We start from the raw sequence: 20,952 nt of genomic DNA on the forward strand, positions 1-20,952 counted from the left end.
GTCCCGGTCGTCATTTGTGTCCCGGTCTGTAATTTATCTTTGAGTGTCCCGGTCATCATTTATATGTCCCGGTCGTTATTTGTGTCCCAATGTCCAAGTCTGTAATTTCTCTTTGAGCGTCCCGGTCGTCATTTATATTACCTGTGTCCCGGTTTTTAGTGTTCTTTTTCTTCTTTATTTTTCAGTTTTTTTCCTTTTTTTAGTTTTTTTTTCTTTTTCAGTTTTTAGTTTTTTATTAGTTTTTAGTTTTTTTTCTTTTTAGTTTTTTTTGTAGTTTTTACCTTTTTTTTTAGTTTTTTTTTAGTTTTTTTCTTTTTAGTTTTCAGTTTCTTACCTTTTTTTAGTTTTTTAGTTTTTTTTAGAATTTTCTTTTTAGTTTTTCTTTGTAGTTTTTACCTTTTTTAGTTTTTTTCTTCTTTTGTATTAATGCTAAAGCCAAGGTTCGAACCTGGAACCTCTCGGACCTAGAACCTGGACAGCCAGGAACCTAGGAACCTAGAACTTGGACCATATATATATATACTAGCTGTTGGGGTGGCGCTTCGCGCTACCCCAACACCTAGTTGGTGGGGGCGCAACCATCATTGCCAGTAATTGTGTTGGATACTAAAAGTCGAGGATATTGCTTCGTGCACCTTCCTTTGGCCATGCATGGTGAATTTTCGTTCAGTGCACCGTAAGGTCCATGTATCATAATTTTTACAACAATATCATATAACCCCTTATCGACATTTTCATCAGGTATTTCAGCGGAAATCACATCATCAATTTCGTTAGAAGTAATTTTATTATGTAGCTAGATTAGTATATGTGCGTGTGGCAAACCTCGTTTTTGCCATTCCACTGAGTACATCCAGCATCGCACTGACCCAAACACTTCAAGTTTTACTATGTAGTTTATCAGTGATTTTAACTTTTGCCGGAAGACACGGGCCGTAATGTCATGTCTATGAACCGCCGATTGCCCTTGAAGTAAAAGCTGCTGTATCTCGTCCCAAGATTGATTATATGTAAATGTAATAAATAAATCTGGACGACCATAAAGACGAACATACGCAATAGCATCTTGAGCATATTCATGCATATTACGGGGACTGCCAGCATATGACGAAGGTAAAATCGTTAATCTTCCAACGTTTGTGGTATTACCGTCATTTACAACTACATCTCGCAAATGAATGTATTGTTCAGAGCGGAGCTTGGTCTGATTCAGACGGATATATAGCAAACGTTCTGATTCAATTTTTGCATACATATCAACGACGTATTGGTGAAACAATTGACGACATTTTAAAATATAATTGTCTTCATCCTGCCGAATCATTAGTCTATAGGAATAATAATGCATTGCACTGCATTTCTTATTCATTTCTTTGTTAGTGGCTGGATTCATCAATTTAATATTAAAGTGATAGCCGTCGGCTCCATCACAAAAAATGATAGGATATTGTAGGGCATCGTAGCATCGATGAGTTTCAGTAATTCTTACCAACTGAGCGTTTCGCTTATGAAGAATAATATCTCGAGGTAAAAACTGATCACCGACCATAATGATCGCCACTTCGTCGATAGTTGGAGCATTGCATCTACGCACATGTTGGCCAGGAGGCGTTTTGTCAGCGGAAATAATAATTTTATGCGTATCAGTAGGCATCAAATCGATGGCTGTTTTGAACAGACGCACTAAATTATTATTTTCGTGGAAAAGATGTTGCAATTGGGAAACGACTGTCCTTTCAACGTTGGGAGAAATTTCGCAACGTGTATTCAATTCAGAATTTCTATCACTGATGAAGTCCAATTGTAAAAATTTATGATTCTCGCCTGAGAATGGTAGAATGGACCCTGCTCTATGATAAATTTTCCCTTTTACTTTGAAAGTAAGCATAAATTGGTCTTGATTTTCGATTCGGGCACCAAACGACGTCATTTGGAAACATGAGTTATATTTTCTGATGTTTGATAAAAAACGCTTAGATTCTGACGTAGTTCCAGTAAGCAAAGTCTTCAATGGCTCTGGGGGTGCAGCCAGTAGAGGAAGTTTAACTTTCCCTGAGGCGCAACACATTCCCATTGTTTCACCATTAAATTTCAAGGCCTTGCAGTAGGGACAAATTTTAGACATAGTCCCGATTTGAAAACATCTACTATAATCATCGACTGGGCTGTACCTGAATGCCATGTGATAATTTTCACGTTGCTCTTGTGATTCCTCGGCACGCTTTCTGTTGGCATTATCTCTTGAAGCCGCAAGCCTGTTTTCACGTTGCTCTTGTGATTCCTCGACACTCCTTCTTTTTTCACATTCTTTTTTAGCAGCAAGTCTGGTTTCGCGTTGCTCTGGTAGTTCCTCGACACGCCTTCGTTGACGTAAATTGCACATTCCTAATCTAGCATTATCTCTTGAAGCCGCAAGCCTGTTTTCACGTTACTCTTGTGATTCCTCGACACGCCTTCTTTTTTTACTTTCTCTTTCAGCAGCAAGTCTGGTTTCGCGTTGCTCTGGTAGTTCCTCGACACGCCTTCGTTGACGTAAATTGCACATTCCTAATCTGGCCCTTTCTCTTTGAACCGCAAGCCTGGTTTTGCTTTTTGGTAACATTCTATAACATTGACAGTTGGAAAAATCTTCACGTGCCAAGCTTGCTAAAGCTCAACAATTTATAATAAACCTCAAAATTTTAAGTATCTTTTTTAAGGTTTTCAAATTACTTTAATCTATTGTCAAAATATTTCGAAATATTTATGCAATTCCCAGTTTTTACATGTAAACCCTCAACACATAAATACATACAACTTATTTTTATATATATAGAAGATATAATGTGGCGTAACAGACAAAGTGTAACAGACAAAACACACAAACAACTTATTTTTATATATATAGATAGATATATATGTTTTTAACTACGTAAGACTTGCGAATATACAACATTCTTCGCTGTCCCACTGTCTGTGCATATAAATAGATTGTCAGGTTTACCGACTCTTGAACATGCAACATATAATTGTCCATGGGAAAACAATCCGTATTCAGATCTATACCTCATGATTCTAATGATTGCCCTTGAGCTTGTTGATGGTGATTGCTAATCGACCATTCCCTGTGTCGCCGTCGTCATTTATATATCCGCCTGTGTCCCCCGGCGTCCCCGTTGTAGTTGTGTCCCTGTGTCCCGGTCGTCATTTAGATTCCCTGTGTCCCGGTCGTCATTTGTGTCCCGGTGTCCCAGTCTGTAATTTCTCTTTGAGTGTCCCGGTCGTCATTTATATTCCTTGTGTCCCGGTGTCCCGGTCTGTATATACATTCGTTTTTGAAATTGGTCTTTTTTTTAGTTTTTAACCTTTTTTTTAGTTATACCTCATGATTCTAATGATTGCCCTTGAGCTTTGTGGATGGTGATTGCTAATCGAACATTCCCTGTGTCCAAGTCGTCATTTATATATCCCCCTGTGCCCCCCGGCGTCCCCGTTGTAGTTGTGTCCCTGTGTCCCGGTCGTCATTAATATTCCCTGTGTCCCGGTCGTCATTTGTATCCCGGTGACCCGGTCTGTATATACATTCGTTTTTGATATATGATGAAATAAATTGGTATATGATGAAATTGGTATATGATGAAATAAATTTTTGCGTTTTTTCCCTTTTTTCTTTTTAGTTTTTTTTGGGTTTTTACCTTTTTTTTAGTGTTTTTCTTTTTAGTTTTTTTGTAGTTTTTACCTTCGTTTTTGAATTGGTATATGATGAAATAAATTTTTGTGTTTTTCCCCTTTTTTCTTTTTGTTTTTTTTTGGGGGTTTTACTTTTTTTAGTTTTTTCAGTTTTTTTCTTTTTTCTTTTTAGTTTTTTTTTTGTAGTTCTTACCTTTTTAGTTTTTTTTTAGTTTTTTTTTAGTTTTTTAGCTTTTTAATTTTTTTATTAGTTTTTAGTTTTTTTTCTTTTTAGTTTCTTTTGTAGTTTTTAACCTTTTTTTTTAGTTTTTTTTTACTTATGTCCTGGTCGTCATTTATATTCCCTGTGTCCCGGTCGTCATTTGTGTCCCGGTGCTTTGTTGATGGTGATTGCTAATCGAACATTCCTTGTGTCCCGGTAGCTTTCTCTTTGAGTGTCCCGGTCGTCATTTATATTCCCTACTAGCTGTTGAGGTGGCGCTTCGCGCAACCCCAAGCCCACCCGCACGCGTAAGTCGTTACGCGCCATTGTAGTTGTGTCCCTGTGTCCCACCTGTGAATAGATATATATATATATATATATATATATATATATATATATATATATATATATATATATATATATATATATATATATATATATATATATATACATATATATATATATATATATATATATATATATATATTGCATATAAATAGATTGTCAGGTTTACTGACTCTTGAACATGTAACATATAATTGTCCATGGAAAAAACAATCCGTATTCAGATCTATACCTCATTATTCTAATGATGTGTCCCTGTGTCCCGGTCGTCATTTATATTCCCTGTGTCCCGGTCGTCATCTGTGTCCCGGTGTCCCAGTATGTAATTTCTCTTTGAGTGTCCCGGTCGTCATTTATATTCCCTGTGTTCCGGTGTCCTGGTCGTCATTTGTGTTCCGGTCTGTAATTTGTATTCGAACAATCCCTGTATCCCGGTCGTCATGTATATGTCCCGCCTGTGCCCCCGGCGTCCCCGTTGTAGTTGTGTCCCTGTGTCCCGGTCGTCATTTATATTCCCTGTGTCCCGGTCGTGATTAGTGTCCGGGTGTCCCAGTCTGTAATTTCTCTTTGAGGTTCCCGGTCGTCATTTATATTCCCTGTGTCCCGGTCGTCATTTGTGTCCAGGTGTCCCGGTATGTAATTTCATCAGTTGACAAACATGACGTCAGTCGATAAACAACTTCACGACGCATACAACTCAATCCTTATAATGACGTTAGTCGACAAACATGACGTCAGTCGACACACAAACATGACGTCACTCGACACACACACACACAGACAACTTATTTTTATATTTATAGATAGATGTCCAGGTGTCCTGGTCGTCATTTGTTTCCCGATGTCCCGGTCTGTAATTTCGTCAGTCGACCAACATGACGTCAGTCGACACACAAACATGACGTCACTCGACAAACAGACACACAGACAACTTATTTTTATTTAAATACTAGCTGTTGGGGTGGCGCTTCGCGCCCCCCAAGCCCCCCCCGCGCGCGTAAGTCGTTACGCGCCATATTAGTTACGCACCATCGTAGTTGTGTCCCTATGTCCCACCTATGTTTGTGTGTCGACTGACGTCATGTTTGTCGACTGACGACATTATAAGGATTGAGCTGTATGTCGTCATGAAGTTGTTTGTCGTCTGACGTCATGTTTGTCGACTGACGAAATTACAAACCGGGACAACGGGACACAAATGACGACCGGGACACAGGGAATATAAATGACGACCGGGACACATTATATACCAATTCAAAAACGAATGTATTCAAGCCGAAGTAACTGAGTTGGTAAAGCGTTATGTTCCAGGTCCGAGAGGTTCCAGGTTCGAACCTTGGCTTTAGCATTAATACAAAAGAAGAAAAAACAACTAAAAAAGGTAAAAACTACAAAAAAAACTAAAAAGAAAATACTAAAAAAACTAAAAAACTAAAAAAAAGGTAAAAAATATAAACAAAAAAAAACAAAAAACTAAAAAAAACTAAAAAAAGGTGAAAACTACAATAAAACTAAAAAAAAAAAAAAAAAACTAATAAAAAAACTAAAAAAACTAAAACTGAAAAAGAAAAAAAAAGAAAAAAAAAAGAAAAAACTGAAAAATAAAGGAGAAAAAGAAAACTAAAAACCGAGACACAGGGAATATAAATAACGACCGGGAGATATAAATGACGACCGGAACACTCAAAGATAAATTACAGACCGGGACACCGGGACACAAATGACAACCGGGACACCGGGACACAAATGACGACCGGGACACCGGGACACAGGACACAAATGACGACCGGGATACTGAGAATATAAATGACGACCGGGACACAGGGACACAACTACAAGGGGGATGCCGGGGGCACAGGGGGATATATAAATGACGACGGGGACACAGGGAATGTTCGATTAAAAATCACCATCAACAAAGCTCAAGGGCAATCATTAGAATAATCAGGTATAGATCTGAATACGGATTGTTTTTCCAATGGACAATTTTATGTTGCATGTTCAAGAGTCGGTAAACCTGACCATCTATTTATATGCATAGACAATGGGACATCGAAGAACGTTGCATATTCGCAAGTTTTACGTAGTTAAAAACGGGGGCTAGGGGGGATGGCGCGAAGCGCCACCCCAACAGGTATATATATATATATATATATATATATATATATATATATATATATATATATATATATATATATATATATATATATATATATATATATATGCATATATATATATATATATATATATATATATATATATATATATATATATATATATATATGTATATATATATATATATATATATATATATATATATATATATATATATATATATATATATATATATATATATACTTTTAACTACTAGTTTTTAGTTTTTTTAGTTTTTTAGCTTTTTTAGTTTTTTTTAGTATTTTCTTTTTAGTTTTTTTGTAGTTTTTACCTTTCTAAGTTTTTTTTTCTTCTTTTGTATTAATGCTAAAGCCAAGGCTCGAACCTGGAACCTCTCGGACCTAGAGCCTGGAACATAACGCTTTACCAACTCAGCTACTTCGGCTTGAATACATTTACCTTTTTTAGTTTTTTTTTATTTTTATTTAAATTTTTTTAGTTTTCTTTTTCTCCTTTATTTTTCAGTTTTTTTCCTTTTTTAAGTTTTTTTTTCTTTTTCAGTGTTTAATTTTTTTAGTTTTTTATTAGTTTTTAGTTTTTTTCTTTATAGTTTTTTTTGTAGTTTTTAACTTTTTTTAAGTTTTTTACCTTTTTTGTAGTTTTTTTTTTTTAGTTTTTTAGCTTTTTTAGTTTTTTAGTATTTTCTTTTTAGTTTTTTTTGTAGTTTTTACCTTTTTTAGTTTTCTTCTTCTTTTGTATTAATGCTAAAGCCAGCGCCACCCCAACACCTAACTGGTGGGGGCGCTTCGCACCCCCCCCCCCGCGCGTAAGTCGTTACGCGCCATATTAGTTACGTGCCATTTTAGTTGTGTCCCTGTGTCCCACCTGTGAATATAGATAGATATCTATCTATACATATAAAAATAAGTTGTTTGTCTGTGTGTCTGTCTACTGACGTCATGTTTGTGTGTCGACTGACGTCATGTTTGTCGGCTGACGTCATTATAAGGATTGAGCTGTATGTCGTCATGAAGTTGTTTGTCGTCTGACGTCATGTTTGTCGACTGACGAAATTACAGACCGGGACACCGGGACACAAATAACGACCGGGACACAGGGAATATAAATAACGACCGGGACACATCATATACCAATTCAAAAACAAATGTATTCAAACCGAAGTAGCTGAGTTGGTAAAGCGTTATGTTCCAGGTTCTAGGTCCGAGAGGCTCCAGGTTTGAATATATAAATGACGACGGGGACACAGGGAATGTTCGATTAGTAATCACCATCAACAAAGCTCAAGGGCAATCATTAGAATAATCAGGTATAGATCTGAATACGGATTGTTTTTCCCATGGACAATTTTATGTTGCATGTTCAAGAGTCGGTAAACCTGACAATCTATTTATATGCACAGATAATGGGACTGTTGTATATTCGCAAGTTTTACGTAGTATATATATATATATATATATATATATATATATATATATATATATATATATATATATATATATATATATATATATATATATATATATATATATATATATATATATATATATATATATATATATATATATATATATATATATATATATATATATATATATATATATACTTCGCGCCCCCCCGCGCGCGTAAGTCGTTACGCGCCATATTAGTTACGCGCCATTGTAGTTGTGTCCCTATGTCCCACCTGTGAATATATATATATATATATATATATATATACTAGCTGTTGGGGTGGCGCTTCGCGCCACCCCAACACCTAGTTGGTGGGGGCGCTTCGCGCCCCCCCCCAAGCCCCCCCGCGCGCGTAAGTCGTTACGCGCCATAATAGTTACGCGCCATTGTAGTTGTGTCCCTATGTCCCACCTGTGAATATAGATAGATATATATATATATATGGTTTTAACTACGTAAAACTTGCGAATATACAACATTCTTTGCTGTCCCATTGTCTTTGCATATAAATAGATTGTCAGGTTTACCGACTCTTGAACATGCAACATATAATGGTCCATGGGAAAACAATCTGTATTCAGATCTATACCTCATGATTCTAATGATTGCCCTTGAGCTTTGTTGATGGTGATTGCTAATCGACCATTCCCTGTCCCGGTGTCCCGGTCGTCATTTACATCCCCCTGTTTCCTCCGGTGTCCCCGTTGTAGTTGTGTCCCTGTGTCCCGGTCGTCATTTATATTCCCTGTGTCCCGGTCGTCATTTGTATCCCGGTGGCCCGGTCTGTATATACATTCGTTTTTTAGTTTTGTTTTTCTCCTTTATTTTTTTCCTTTTTTTTTCTTTTTTAGCTTATTTAGATTTTTAGATTTTTTAGTTTTTTTATTAGTTTTTAGTTTTTTTTTCTTTTTAGTTTTTTTGTCCCGGTCGTCATTTATATCCCCCTGTTTCCCCCGGTGTCCCCGTTGTAGTTGTGTCCCTGTGTCCCGGTCGTCATTTATATTCCCTGTGTCCCGGTCGTCATTTGTATCCCGGTGTACCGGTCTGTATATACATTCGTTTTTTAGTTTTGTTTTTCTCCTTTATTTTTTTCCTTTTTTTTTCTTTTTTAGTTTATTTAGATTTTTAGATTTTTTAGTTTTTTTATTAGTTTTTATTTTTTTTTTCTTTTTAGTTTTTTTGTAGTTTTTACCTTCTTTTTAGTTTTGTTAATTTTTTTTTTACTTATGTCCTGGTCGTCATTTATACTCCCTATGTCCCGGTGCTTTGTTGATTGCTAATCGAACATTCCTTTTGTCCTGGTCGCTTTCTCTTTGAGTGTCGTCATTTATTTTTTTCTTTTTTAGTTCTTTTAGTTTTTACCTTTTTTAGTTTTTTTTTAGTTTTTTAGATGAAAATTTTTTTTAGTTTTTTCCTTTTTTTCTTTTTAGTTTTTATTGGTTTTTACCTTTATGTTAGCTTATTTTTCAGTTTTTTCCTTTTTTTTAGTTTTTTTTTATTTTTTATTTTTTTTAGTTTTTTACCTTTTTTTAGTTTTTTTAGTTTTTTTAGTTTTTTTAGTTTTTTTAGTTTTTTAGCTTTTTTACTTTTTTTATTAGTTTTTAGTTTTTTTGTAGTTTTTGCCTTTTTTTAGTTTTTTCAGTTTTTTTTTAGTTTTTTATTGGTTTTTACCTTTATTTTAGCTTATTTTTCAGTTTTTTCCTTTTTTTTAGTTTTTTTTAGTTTTTAGTTTTTTTAGTTTTTTTAGTTTTTTACCTTTTTTTAGTTTTTTTAGTTTTTTTAGTTTTTTAGCTTTTTTATTTTTTTTATTAGTTTTTAGTTTTTTTTGTAGTTTTTGCCTTTTTTTTAGTTTTTTTTAGTTTTTTAGCTTTTTTATTAATTTTAGTTTTTTTTGTAGTTTTTGCCTTTTTTTAGTTTGACAACTTATTTTTATATATATAGATAGTTTTTTTTTTTTACGTATGTCCTGGTCGTCATTTATACTCCCTGTGTCCCGGTGCTTTGTTGATTGCTAATCGAACATTCCTTTTGTCCTGGTCGCTTTCTCTTTGAGTGTCGTCATTTATTAGTTTTTTCCTTTTTTTCTTTTTAGTTTTTTATTGGTTTTTACCTTTATTTTAGCTTATTTTTCAGTTTTTTCCTTTTTTTTAGTTTTTTTTTATTTTTTATTTTTTTTAGTTTTTTACCTTTTTTTAGTTTTTTTAGTTTTTTTAGTTTTTTAGCTTTTTTACTTTTTTTATTAGTTTTTAGTTTTTTTTTTGTAGTTTTTGCCTTTTTTTAGTTTTTTCAGTTTTTTTTTTTAGTTTTTTATTGGTTTTTACCTTTATAGTTTTTTTAGTTTTTTAGCTTTTTTATTTTTTTTATTAGTTTTTAGTTTTTTTTGTAGTTTTTGCCTTTTTTTAGTTTTTTCAGTTTTGACGTCACCTGATCCAGTTTTTTCAGGTGACGTCACCTGACACATCCATCCATCCATCCACAGACAACTTATTTTTATATATATAGATATGTTTTTAACTACGTAAAACATGCGAATATACAACATTCTTTGCTGTCCCATCTTCTGTGCATATAAATAGATTGTCAGGTTTACCGACTCTTGAACATGCAACGCATAATGGTCCATGGGAAAACAATCCGTATTCAGATCTATACCTCATGATTCTATTGATTGCCCTTGAGCTTTGTTGATGGTGATTGCTAATCGACCATTTCCTTTGTTGCCGTCGTCATTTATATATCCCCCTGTGCCCCCCCGCGTCCCCGTTGTAGTTGTGTCCCTGTGTCCGGGTCGTCATTTATATTCCCTGTGTCCCCGTCGTCATTTGTGTCCCGGTGTTCCAGTCTGTGATTTCTGTTTGAGTGTCCCGGGCGTCATTTATATTCGTCAGGATATTGTAGGGCATCGTAGCATTTTAGTTTTTTTCTTCTTTTGTATTAATGCTAAAGCCAAGGTTCAAACCTGGAGCCTCTCGGACCTAGAACCTGAAACATAACGCTTTACCAACTCAGCTACTTCGGCGTGAATACATTCGTTTTGAGCAGCTTCCTCGGGTGTTGCCATTGTTGTCCTGGTCGTCATTTATATTGCCTGTGTCCCGGAATAAGAAAAGCCTCACCCTCAAAAGGCCCTGTCAAGATTGTTGCCTCTATTACGTTATAACAGACATAACACGTCATTTGTGTCCCGGTCTGTAGTTTCGTTAGTCGACAAACATGACGTCAGACGACAAACAACTTCATGACGACATACAGCTCAATCCTTATAATGACGTCAGTCGACAAACATGACGTCAGTCGACACACAAACATGACGTCAGTCGACAGACAGACAAACAACTTATTTTATATATATAGATATATATATATATATATATATATATATATATATATATATATATATATATCTTTCTATATTCACAGGTGGGACACAGGGACATAACTACAATGGCGCGTAACGACTACGCGCACGGGACAGCTTGGGGGGCGTGAAGCGCCTGGCGCATTTGAACTACGTAAAATGCAACATAATAATTGTCCATGGGAAAACAATCCGTATTCAGACCTATACCGCAATTTTCTAACGATTGCCCTTGAGCTTTGTTGATGGTGATTGCTAATCGAACATTCCCTGTGTTCCCGTCGTCATTTATATATCCCCCTGTGCCCCTGGCGTCCCCGTTGTAGTTGTGTCCCTGTGTCCTGGTCGTCATTTATATTCCCTGTGTCCCGGTCGGTATTTTAAATCTGGTAGGCATTGATGACCTTATCCAAGTCAAAATCCCCAACACAGTCATCATCGCTATCATATTCAGTTTTGAAGCTCGCTGTCCAGGTGGATTTTCATCTCACTGCGCGGTTTTGCGTTCTTTAGCCGCTAGCCTGTCTTCATGCTGTTCTTGTGATTCCTCGGCACGCTTTCTTTTCTTACTTTCTCTATCAGCCGCAAGCCTGTTTTCATGCTGTTCTTGTGATTCCTCGGCACGCTTTCTTTTCTTACTTTCTCTATCAGCCACAAGTCTTTTGGCATAGACTCTCTGAGCAGCTTCCTCGGCTTTTGCCATTGTATGTTCTTCAGTCATTTTACAATTAAAAATTTCTCTTTCAACGATCTTCTTACAATTAAAAATTTGACTTTGAACGATTTTCTTAAATACCTGTGTCCTGCTCGTCATTTATATTCCGTGTGTCCCGGTCGTCATTTGTGTCCCGGTATCCCAGTCTGTAATTTCTCTTTGAGTGTCCCGGTCGTCATTTATATTCCCTCTGTCCCGGTCGTCATTTGTGTCCCGGTCTGTAATTTCTCTTTGAGTGTTTTTTCTTTTTAGTTTTATACCTTTTTTCTTTTTTCTTTTTTCAGTTTTCTTTTTCTTCTTTATTTTTCAGCGTCACTATGAAATACATATCGCCGAACCTTTGTTTTTTAAACTAAAATCTGGTAGGCATTGATGACCTTATCCAAGTCAAAATCCCAAATCCAATCATCATCTCTATCATTTTCAGTTTTGATATGTTTTGACTCTCGCTGTCCAGGTGGATTTTCATCTCACTGCGCGGTTTCGCGTTCTTTAGCCACAAGCCTGTTTTCTTGCTGTTCTTGTGATTCCTCGTCACGCTTTCTTTTCTTACTTTCACTATCAGCCGCAAGCCTGTTTTTTTGCTGCTCTTGTGATTCCTCGGCACGCTTTCTTTTCTTACTTTCTCTATCAGCCGCAAGTTTTTTGGCATAGACTCTTTGTGCAGCTTCCTCGGCTGTTGCCATTGTAGGTTCTTCAGTCATTTTACAATTAAACATTTTTCCGTCCACGATATTCTTACAATTAAAAATTGTCTTTGAACGATTTTCTTAAATACTTTTAATGACGTCATCGTCATAACAAACATGACGACAACTAACTTCATGACGACATGATGACATGACGTTACTCGACAGATAGACAGACAGACATAACACACATACAACTTATTTATATATATATATAGATACATATATATATATATATATATATATATATATATATATATATATATATATATATATATATATATATATATTGGCAGCCTGGGATATTCTTGCCCAAGAAAACGATCTAGATATGTCAGAAGTTTGAGAAAATTTGTTAAGACCCTTAATTTGAAAAAAGAATATTTATGTTGGTGACGTCATTATTATATACATCAGTATTGCAATGACGTTCAACTTGTCAACAATCCAAAAACCTTAAAAAAGAAAACAAAAAGTTTGAATATGTGACATCGCCGTGGATTCCACGGCGGCTTGATATATTTCGGCAGACGTTTGATCCCAACTGCTGCAAGGATATCTCTCTGTAAAGTTTGAAGCTTAGTAAAAACCGTTGTTAAGAATATATAATTACCAAATTTCTTATCTTTTAAGTATAAGCAATGTCTTTTTAAGACATGTAAAAAAGTTGAAAAATTTTGAAGTTCATTTCAGAATCGCTAAAATTATTATGTAAACTGCAAAAATATTTATGGTGCTTGAACAATGACTTCAATGTTTTAATTCAAACTAGAAAAATACCTGAAAATTTAAAAATTAGCTTGTTTTTTGTTAGATAAAATCAACTCGCTCTGTGATTAAGCTTAAAGGTTAGAACGAAACCAGTTATATAATGTCAGTAGGAACGCCCAAAAAACCAAAAATTTGCAATTATTACAAATGATGGTTCTCTATTTTGACAAGGGATTACAACAATTCAACCTTAAAAAGAAAACCAAAAGCTTCAAGCTTAGTACATATCGTTGTTAGAATCTGACTAGCTTCAATAATCAAATATCTTAGAACAGACTTCAAAATGAAAAGTCAATAGATTGCATAAAAAGCAAAAAAATGGTAATTGCAGATATATTTATATATTTTAGCAAGGGATAACAAAAATTCCAAATCCTGAAAAAAGAAACCAAAAGTTTGAAAAGTTTGAAAGTTTAAAAAGACACAGTATTAAAAACATTAAATTGCGTAAAAAGCTATAAACTGGTAAATGCAAAAATATTTGTATATATTGTAACAAGGAATTTCAACAATTTAAAAACCTTAAAAAAGAAAACCAAAAGCTTGAAGCTTAGTAGATATCGTTGTTAGAAATCGGATTTGGTTTAAAAATCAAATATCTTTGAAAAGACAGCAAATTGTCCGTGGTTAGAAGACAATTATAATCCATATACAGATACCTGTCAGGTGCCGAGTGCCAGGGCTCGGCGGCGAAGCCGCCGGGCTCCTGGTACTATATAGTACCAGGTACAACCTAGGTTTATGTTAGACAGGTCTTTTGAATTCAATTGAATAGTTCTTTCAATAAAAAGCTAAAAAAACTTTTGGTAGAAACACTCACAAGAAAGTGCTGATAGCTATAGTTGCTTAGCCAAAGGAGATAACGAATAAGAAAGAAGGAAAACTACCTTACTGTCCAAAGGAAATGGACGATTTCCACTAGCAGAATCACAATTTGAAGCACACTGTTTTTGAAGGAGAATGGAGTCTTTAGTAACGACCAAGTGCCTCGATTGTGGTGAAACCTTTCCATCACTTACAGCGACAAGGCCATGACGGATTACCTAAAAGAGCAACACAAGCTAAGTCCACAAGCAACACATGAGGATATTGCTTAATTAGAGAGGGACGGGGGGGGGGGTAGTCCAACGCTTACATTCTTGGACCTGACCAAGTTTCAAAGTAGTTAAATATAATTATTTTTAAACTATTCTTGGTGGGAGGTGATATTTGCATGAACAGAATAGAATTTTTCGTATACCCTGCTTTGCAGGTATGATATAGGTCATAGGTTTACAATTGTAGGCATGAATACGCTTCATACAAGAAAATCAAATTTTCAGGGAGGTTATAGCTATTCTATTGGGAATTCTATAGGGAGGGTGAGGATTAAAACATGAGCTTCTATGCCTGAAATTTTAGAATTGTCCTGGTAAGTCTATTGAGCCATCTCCTTACCCACCCATTTCCCCTTCACAGAGCACAATTCGTTCTTGAAGGTTGTAGTCTCTATGATACTGCAAAAAGTTTTGAATAGCATGAACTTCAGTCATATTAACTAGGCAAGATTATCCATCAGCACCTTATGTTCCTATGCTCTCAGACGAGAAACATGTGAAAATTTCTTTACAACTCTAATTATCCTTGGAAATGAATTGAACAATGTAAGATGAATCTATAAAAAAAAAAATTGTAGACTTCTTTGCAAAATATTCTTTTTTGCCTGCTTGGCTTTAGCATACTCAATATACAAGTTGTGATTAAAAAGTTAGATAAAAGAGCTTACATATAGACCTATGTATGTACATATATGTGTTATGTTTTCAAAAAATCACTTGTTTATTTGAAATTCTTCCTGTTGTTTTTGCAGAGAAAATATGCTCGGCTTTTGCCTTCTGTGTCACCAAACAAAATTTAAAGAATTATTAAAGATTCACATAATATTAATCATAGAAATTGTAATAGAAAAAGAATAAAAATATAATGCAAATCAAATCATCTTCTCTTCTCACCACCCTCTTGTGATTTGTAGAAAGCAAGCAACCTAATAATACCAATAAAACTACAACCAGTTGAAAATACTTGTTGAAGACACAAAGACTCCCAATGCCTCTAATATTTCTATTTCTTTACCTTTGCTAACATGGGTAAAACCTAAACGAGAGAAACGGACGTCTTCGGGCCCAAAAATTCCATTGTTCTGATAAGAATATTTCTCTCAATTGTGAAACAAGGACATTCTGAGAGGATGCAATTGTTTCATCAATATTTACACACCTATAAAAAGGGTAGGATGACTTGCTACCTCTAAGCTGATATAATGCTTGACGAGATCTGGTCATTGCAAGCCCAGTTCTCAGATGGAAGATAGAGTTTGCAATTTTCCTATTTGGGTGGATAAGGTGATGTTGTATACAATGCCCTGCAAAAAACAGAACATATTAGTAGCTGCAATGTAGGTTTTATTAATTCTAAGAGAATTTGCAGCAGAGGTTATTAACTTCGAGGATTCATTTACAGTGAGAGCAACCTTGTAAGTCATTGGGTGGTGAACAGCCTGTTTTGCAATGTTGTCAGCAATTTTGTTTCCCTTAATCATTGTGTGAGAAGGAACACAGATCATTTTCAGTTGAAGAGCATGAGAAGACATTATTTTCTGAATCTTTTCCTGTAGCTGAGCAAAGATTGGAATAGCTTTTCCTTGCCTCTTTTTTTTAGATCAGAAAGAGCACTTCTAGTAATCAGAGAAGATAACAAAAGCACATGATCCAGCTTCCAGCACAGTATGTGGAGCTTTATGGAGAGCAAAGCATTTAGCATGAAAAATAGAAGTTCCATCTAAAACTTTAATCCCAACTGAGAATCATTCCATTCAGAAAAAATGCCTATGGGTGCCCTTCCATCTTTTAAGACTAATCCACTAGTAAATATCTTTTTCTAATTAAAAAGTTCTGCCATTTTAGCTAATGTTAGTTGACAAAGGATTACTGTTCGTCTTATTCTAAGGGTGATCCATGCCAGTGATATTTATATCTATGGCATCATCTATGTTATTTGAAGGATTGGAGGAAATCTGAGTCTGGCAAGAGAAAATACTTCAAGAACACAATACCATCCAGCAAGGAAGTCAACTTGACAATGGCTGGACTACTATATGGCTTCCAATTTTCACAGAATTTCTGAGACACTCCTAGAAAACATTGTGTTACACCTAAATTCTTAGGTGTAATGAGCATATAGCAATTCTGACTGACAGAGATTGAATCCAATAGCAACAATGATTGAGGGTCTCTAAGGTGGGTTGAATCCTACAGAGGATGGAGAAGATGAAAATCACCAAGTATTAGTTGGCTTTAGGAAAGGTTTAATAGTTTATTGAAGGTAAAATTATGGAGAGAAGAGGGTTTATCTACATAAATATTAACAGCTGAAAGAGGAGACTGATTATTCATCTCAACCTTTATAACTAATACTTCCATTGATGACTGGACATCAATATTAACAACAGAGCAAATCAAATCATTTCTCACAAGTGTTAAAAGGCCTCCACCTTTTCTAGAAGAGAGATTGAGGACCATATCTTTTCTATGAATTGTATAATTTTAAATATTAAATTTTCTACCAGAGGGCAAATGAGATTCTTGGATGCAAACAGGTTCTGGAGATGCAACACCCAAAAACCTTTTCAACTCAACCAGACAATCAATGGATAAGCTTGTTGTGTTAAATTGAACTATTTTCATTCTAAATTGTTAACTGTCTTTGATACTAAGGGTTGTTCCTGTTTGTTTTTAGTTGCTTTTTGTTTTGAAGAAGGTGAAAGTACACTTGCATTTCTTTTGAGGAATTGATTTTTTTGTTGAGGAAGGTATTGTATGATTTTTGCTGTTGATTTTAGAGGTAAAATTAAGATTGGGACAGAATCAACAGATTCCAAGTAATCCTCAAAAATAGAGTGATTTGGGGTGGAATCTATACATGTTTTATTAGATTATACATGTGAGGCTCTGAGATTCTGAAACATTTTCTCCAAAGAGCCTGAGATTGAATCTTCAATTTGTTTAAATTTTGAGGATAGAAATGAACTGATCATTTTGGGTATTCTAACTGTTAAATTTTTATTGATTATTTTCTAAATTAAGGGTTCTAAGACTCTCTGTTGTGTTGACATAATTGGGCTTAGAGTTGCCAAGACAATTAAGGCACTTGAATAGTGTATAATTTTCTCTATTAATAGTACAAGATGATGTTAGGTGGCTGTTGGCACATCTTGAACATCTAGGTTTACTGCAACATCCTTTGGCAGTGTGGCCATGTCTTTTGCAGTGGTTGCAGATCATGACACTGGGAATGACCTTTGTTCCATACTCAGAATAGAAATAAATTCAGGGATATCAAATAAGGGAATAATGATAAAAGCATCAATATTCTTCTTGTAAGATGCCTGTTGGCCAAAGAGTGGATGTACTCTTGTGAAACCTTGGCCCTTCAGTTCATCTAATTAAGTCCCAATAGTGAAAATATCTTTATCAAAGAATAACAGCCCCTCAGGTATGTACCTCTTGGAGGTGTTTGAATGTAATCCCTGTGAACTTTGAACAGAGAAATCCTTTTCACAGGAAAATATTAACATTAGATCATCAGCCAAATCTAGCTTCCTTATTTCAAGAGCCTTGTTCAGAACTGCTTGACTTTAATCCTTAAGCAGTTAGCACCATTAGATGATGCTACCAAAATTGTGTCTTTTTGGCAGTCTTTAATTTGCTTTCTTAATAGTAGAATTCCTTTCAAAATTACACCCAGTGGTGGATTAAGCAGACAAGGCTGCCCTGTTTTTGTCAACCAGATTTTTATGATTCTGTCCTTACCTGTAAAAACAGCAGATGAAACTGTTCCTCCTGAATCAGGGGGGTTAGACATTGGTAAATTTATGACAGTTCATGTAATTGACTTACCAATAAAGTGAACATACCACTTGATGCCTTTTTTATGCTCTTTACAAATACAACAATTGCTTCTACAGCAAATTCTAATTTAAGCACTTTTCAACCTAACCTAACCTTATTATAAATACCTTTTGCATTGAGAAAATGTAGTATTTTATAGTTGAAAACAACCAAGAAAACAGCACTGAGTAAATGTGTTATTATTTTGTCAGAAAACAACCAATGACTCATACTTTAATTGAAAATTCATAATTTTTAAGAGTTCAAAAATTTGCAGTAGAAGCAATTATAATATTTGTTAAGAACATAAAAAAAGGCATTGAGCTGTATGTTTACTTTATTAGTAAGTCAATTATATGAACTGTCATAAATTTACCAAGACATTTTAATGGCTTTCCAAGCACTACAGAGAAACCACAAAAAATAAATTCCCCACTACCAACCACAAGATGAAAAGAAGAAAAGGAAAAATAGCTCAAATACCTTAATATTAACCTTTCAATAAAAAAAAAACAAAAGAAAATAAAAAATAAACAAACACTTTATTAATCTACTGTTTTCTTCCATTAATATATATTGAAATTCTTCCTTGTTCTTTCTTAATTATTTGACCTTTTGTTATTTTGAACATCTTGGCAAATTGAACTTTTTTTCTGGTCCTTTGAGTTTTAATTTACTGAGAGTCAACTCTTTTACTCTCCTTTTATTACCATAGTTCCTTAGGAAGAACCTTAACTCTTTATTTTTACCTTTACATTAGCATATGTTAGCAAGGCTCTAAATAAGAGTTTTGTTTAATATTCAAAACATATTGAAGAGAGATATGCAATAGAATAATGATAAACCAATGAAATCAGCAATCTGGGGTGCATTTGTAGCAACACTGACCAGGCTCTTCTATTTTTGGAAAAGATTGACAAGAGGATCTAATAATATCTTTTCCTGTATAATTTTTACAATGCAACAGCCCTTAATCTTGCTCAAAAGCTTTTTGTAGTATCGGTGGGATATATATATTGGACCATCTAGGGGTTCTGCTTTTGTTCTTGTTGTAAAAGGAGCTTGGGCTTATTGGGTGATTCATGAAACTCTTGTGTTGCAAATTTCTTATACCTAGCTAAAGTTATGTGTGAAAAACCTTACTATTCCATCATCTGTTTTTATTTCATTTATTTTCCATGATCCAGAGGGTTTTAGATGCATTGGCACTTCCTGATTTAAAATTATTCCATTCCAGTCTCTTGTCGCATAGAAAATGTTTCTAATAGCGCAGTTGAACGTTGAATCAAAAGTTACCTTAATTATGGAGCTAAGAAAACCGTTAGAAAAGGGGCCAAAAACAGTGACGGAAAAACAATTTGGCAAAACAAAATCAAAGGGATCAGCATGTCCACATTCAGAGGAACGTTTTTTGAACTTTATAATTGGAATTTTTCTATCCCATAGAGTGTGAACAAAATTTTGTTTTTGTTTAATTTCATGTTCACTATGTCCTAAGATAGCAATTTAAAATTTGGCTCATTACGGTCAGTATTTCGCTAGTTTTGGTTGTTTTTTTGAACTTGCGTTCAAATTATACAGCGTGACTACGGATTATTTATGGAATCTAATTTCAAATTATGCAAAATATGGCCTTATACTTTTTCTATTTATAATTACCGATGTGACAAAGTGCTCCTACGAAACAACTTGACTTAACCCAAGTTTCACATAGATGAAATTGCAGATATACGGTATCACACAGAAGTAATGCATATGATTTTTCAAATATCCTTTATATTAGTTTTATGAAAATTAAATTTGGGTAAAGCGAACACATAAACGCATTTAAAATATGCTGGCCTAAACAAAATGACCGCAAGAAACTATTCAGTTGGAATTTTATTTTTACCAGAAAAGATCATATAGGTGAGAAGAATGGGCTGGTAGTTAAAATAGCATTGTTTTCGATTTCAGAACAAGTCACTGAAGCTTATTTATACTAGGCCAACCGTCGACTGTTTTGAACATGTTTTTAAGATTAATTTTGAAACATACATAACAGTTTTTTATCCTGTTTTGAAATAATGCAAACCGTGTATTACGTATAGAAATGCTACTAATAAATCTAATAGCTATTTGCCAATTTTTAAAATGAATAGACAAGCACAAACAAGGCTTTTCGTGGTGATAAGACTTTAAGGTGATGATAATAAAAAAAAAAAAATTTCGAGCCAAAATCAGAGTCTGGAAAAGTGTTCTCAAGTTCTAATTTCTACCTGTACTGAAAAAATACTTGAGTACGTCCACATAAATAAATTTTAAAGAATTTCAAAGAACGTCGCATAAATTGTACTTTAAGTACTTATTTGAGTGCTCAATTTGCACTCACACTGACGCTTGATTAACAAGCACATTATGGAATAATTGAAAACAAATTACAGATACTATATTTAATTGCTGCTGGAATTTGTTGTGAAGCGTAATTCTGAGTGTCCCAAAGGCTTTTAAAATATTTTTTTTTCACTAGATGAACTTGGACTAAACAACTCCAAAACTAATTTCTTTGGTGGCATGGACAATCTTAATTGATGGCTATGGTTTTATTTTTTGTTCCTAATGTCTTAAGAACAATTTTAGATGTCTAAAGATTTTTTAAGGTAACCAATATTTATTGGAAGATTCTCAGCAGCCATTTAATAGCATTGTTTGAA

At 34.5% G+C, this 20,952-nt stretch overlaps 1 protein-coding gene across 2 annotated transcripts in view; it reads right to left on the minus strand.

Moving 5' to 3' along the window:
- LOC136034485 (gamma-1-syntrophin-like) overlaps positions 1-19,526 on the minus strand; it is a 66,925-nt gene extending 47,399 nt beyond the window's left edge. For both annotated transcript variants that reach the window (XR_010619187.1, XM_065715700.1), the window contains exons 1-2: positions 19,403-19,526; positions 14,222-14,377 (exon numbers count right to left, since the gene is read on the minus strand). Coding sequence is in view for 1 of the 2 variants with exons in the window: in XM_065715700.1 (XP_065571772.1) it covers positions 14,222-14,377; positions 19,403-19,462 (216 nt within the window). In the remaining variant the exon portion in view is untranslated. The remainder of the gene's footprint in view (positions 1-14,221; positions 14,378-19,402) is intronic.
- Between the last annotated feature and the right edge of the window lie 1,426 nt (positions 19,527-20,952).

The sequence above is a fragment of the Artemia franciscana genome, chromosome 13 (assembly GCF_032884065.1).
Source record: "Artemia franciscana chromosome 13, ASM3288406v1, whole genome shotgun sequence".
NCBI classification, from domain to species: Eukaryota; Metazoa; Arthropoda; class Branchiopoda; order Anostraca; family Artemiidae; genus Artemia; species Artemia franciscana.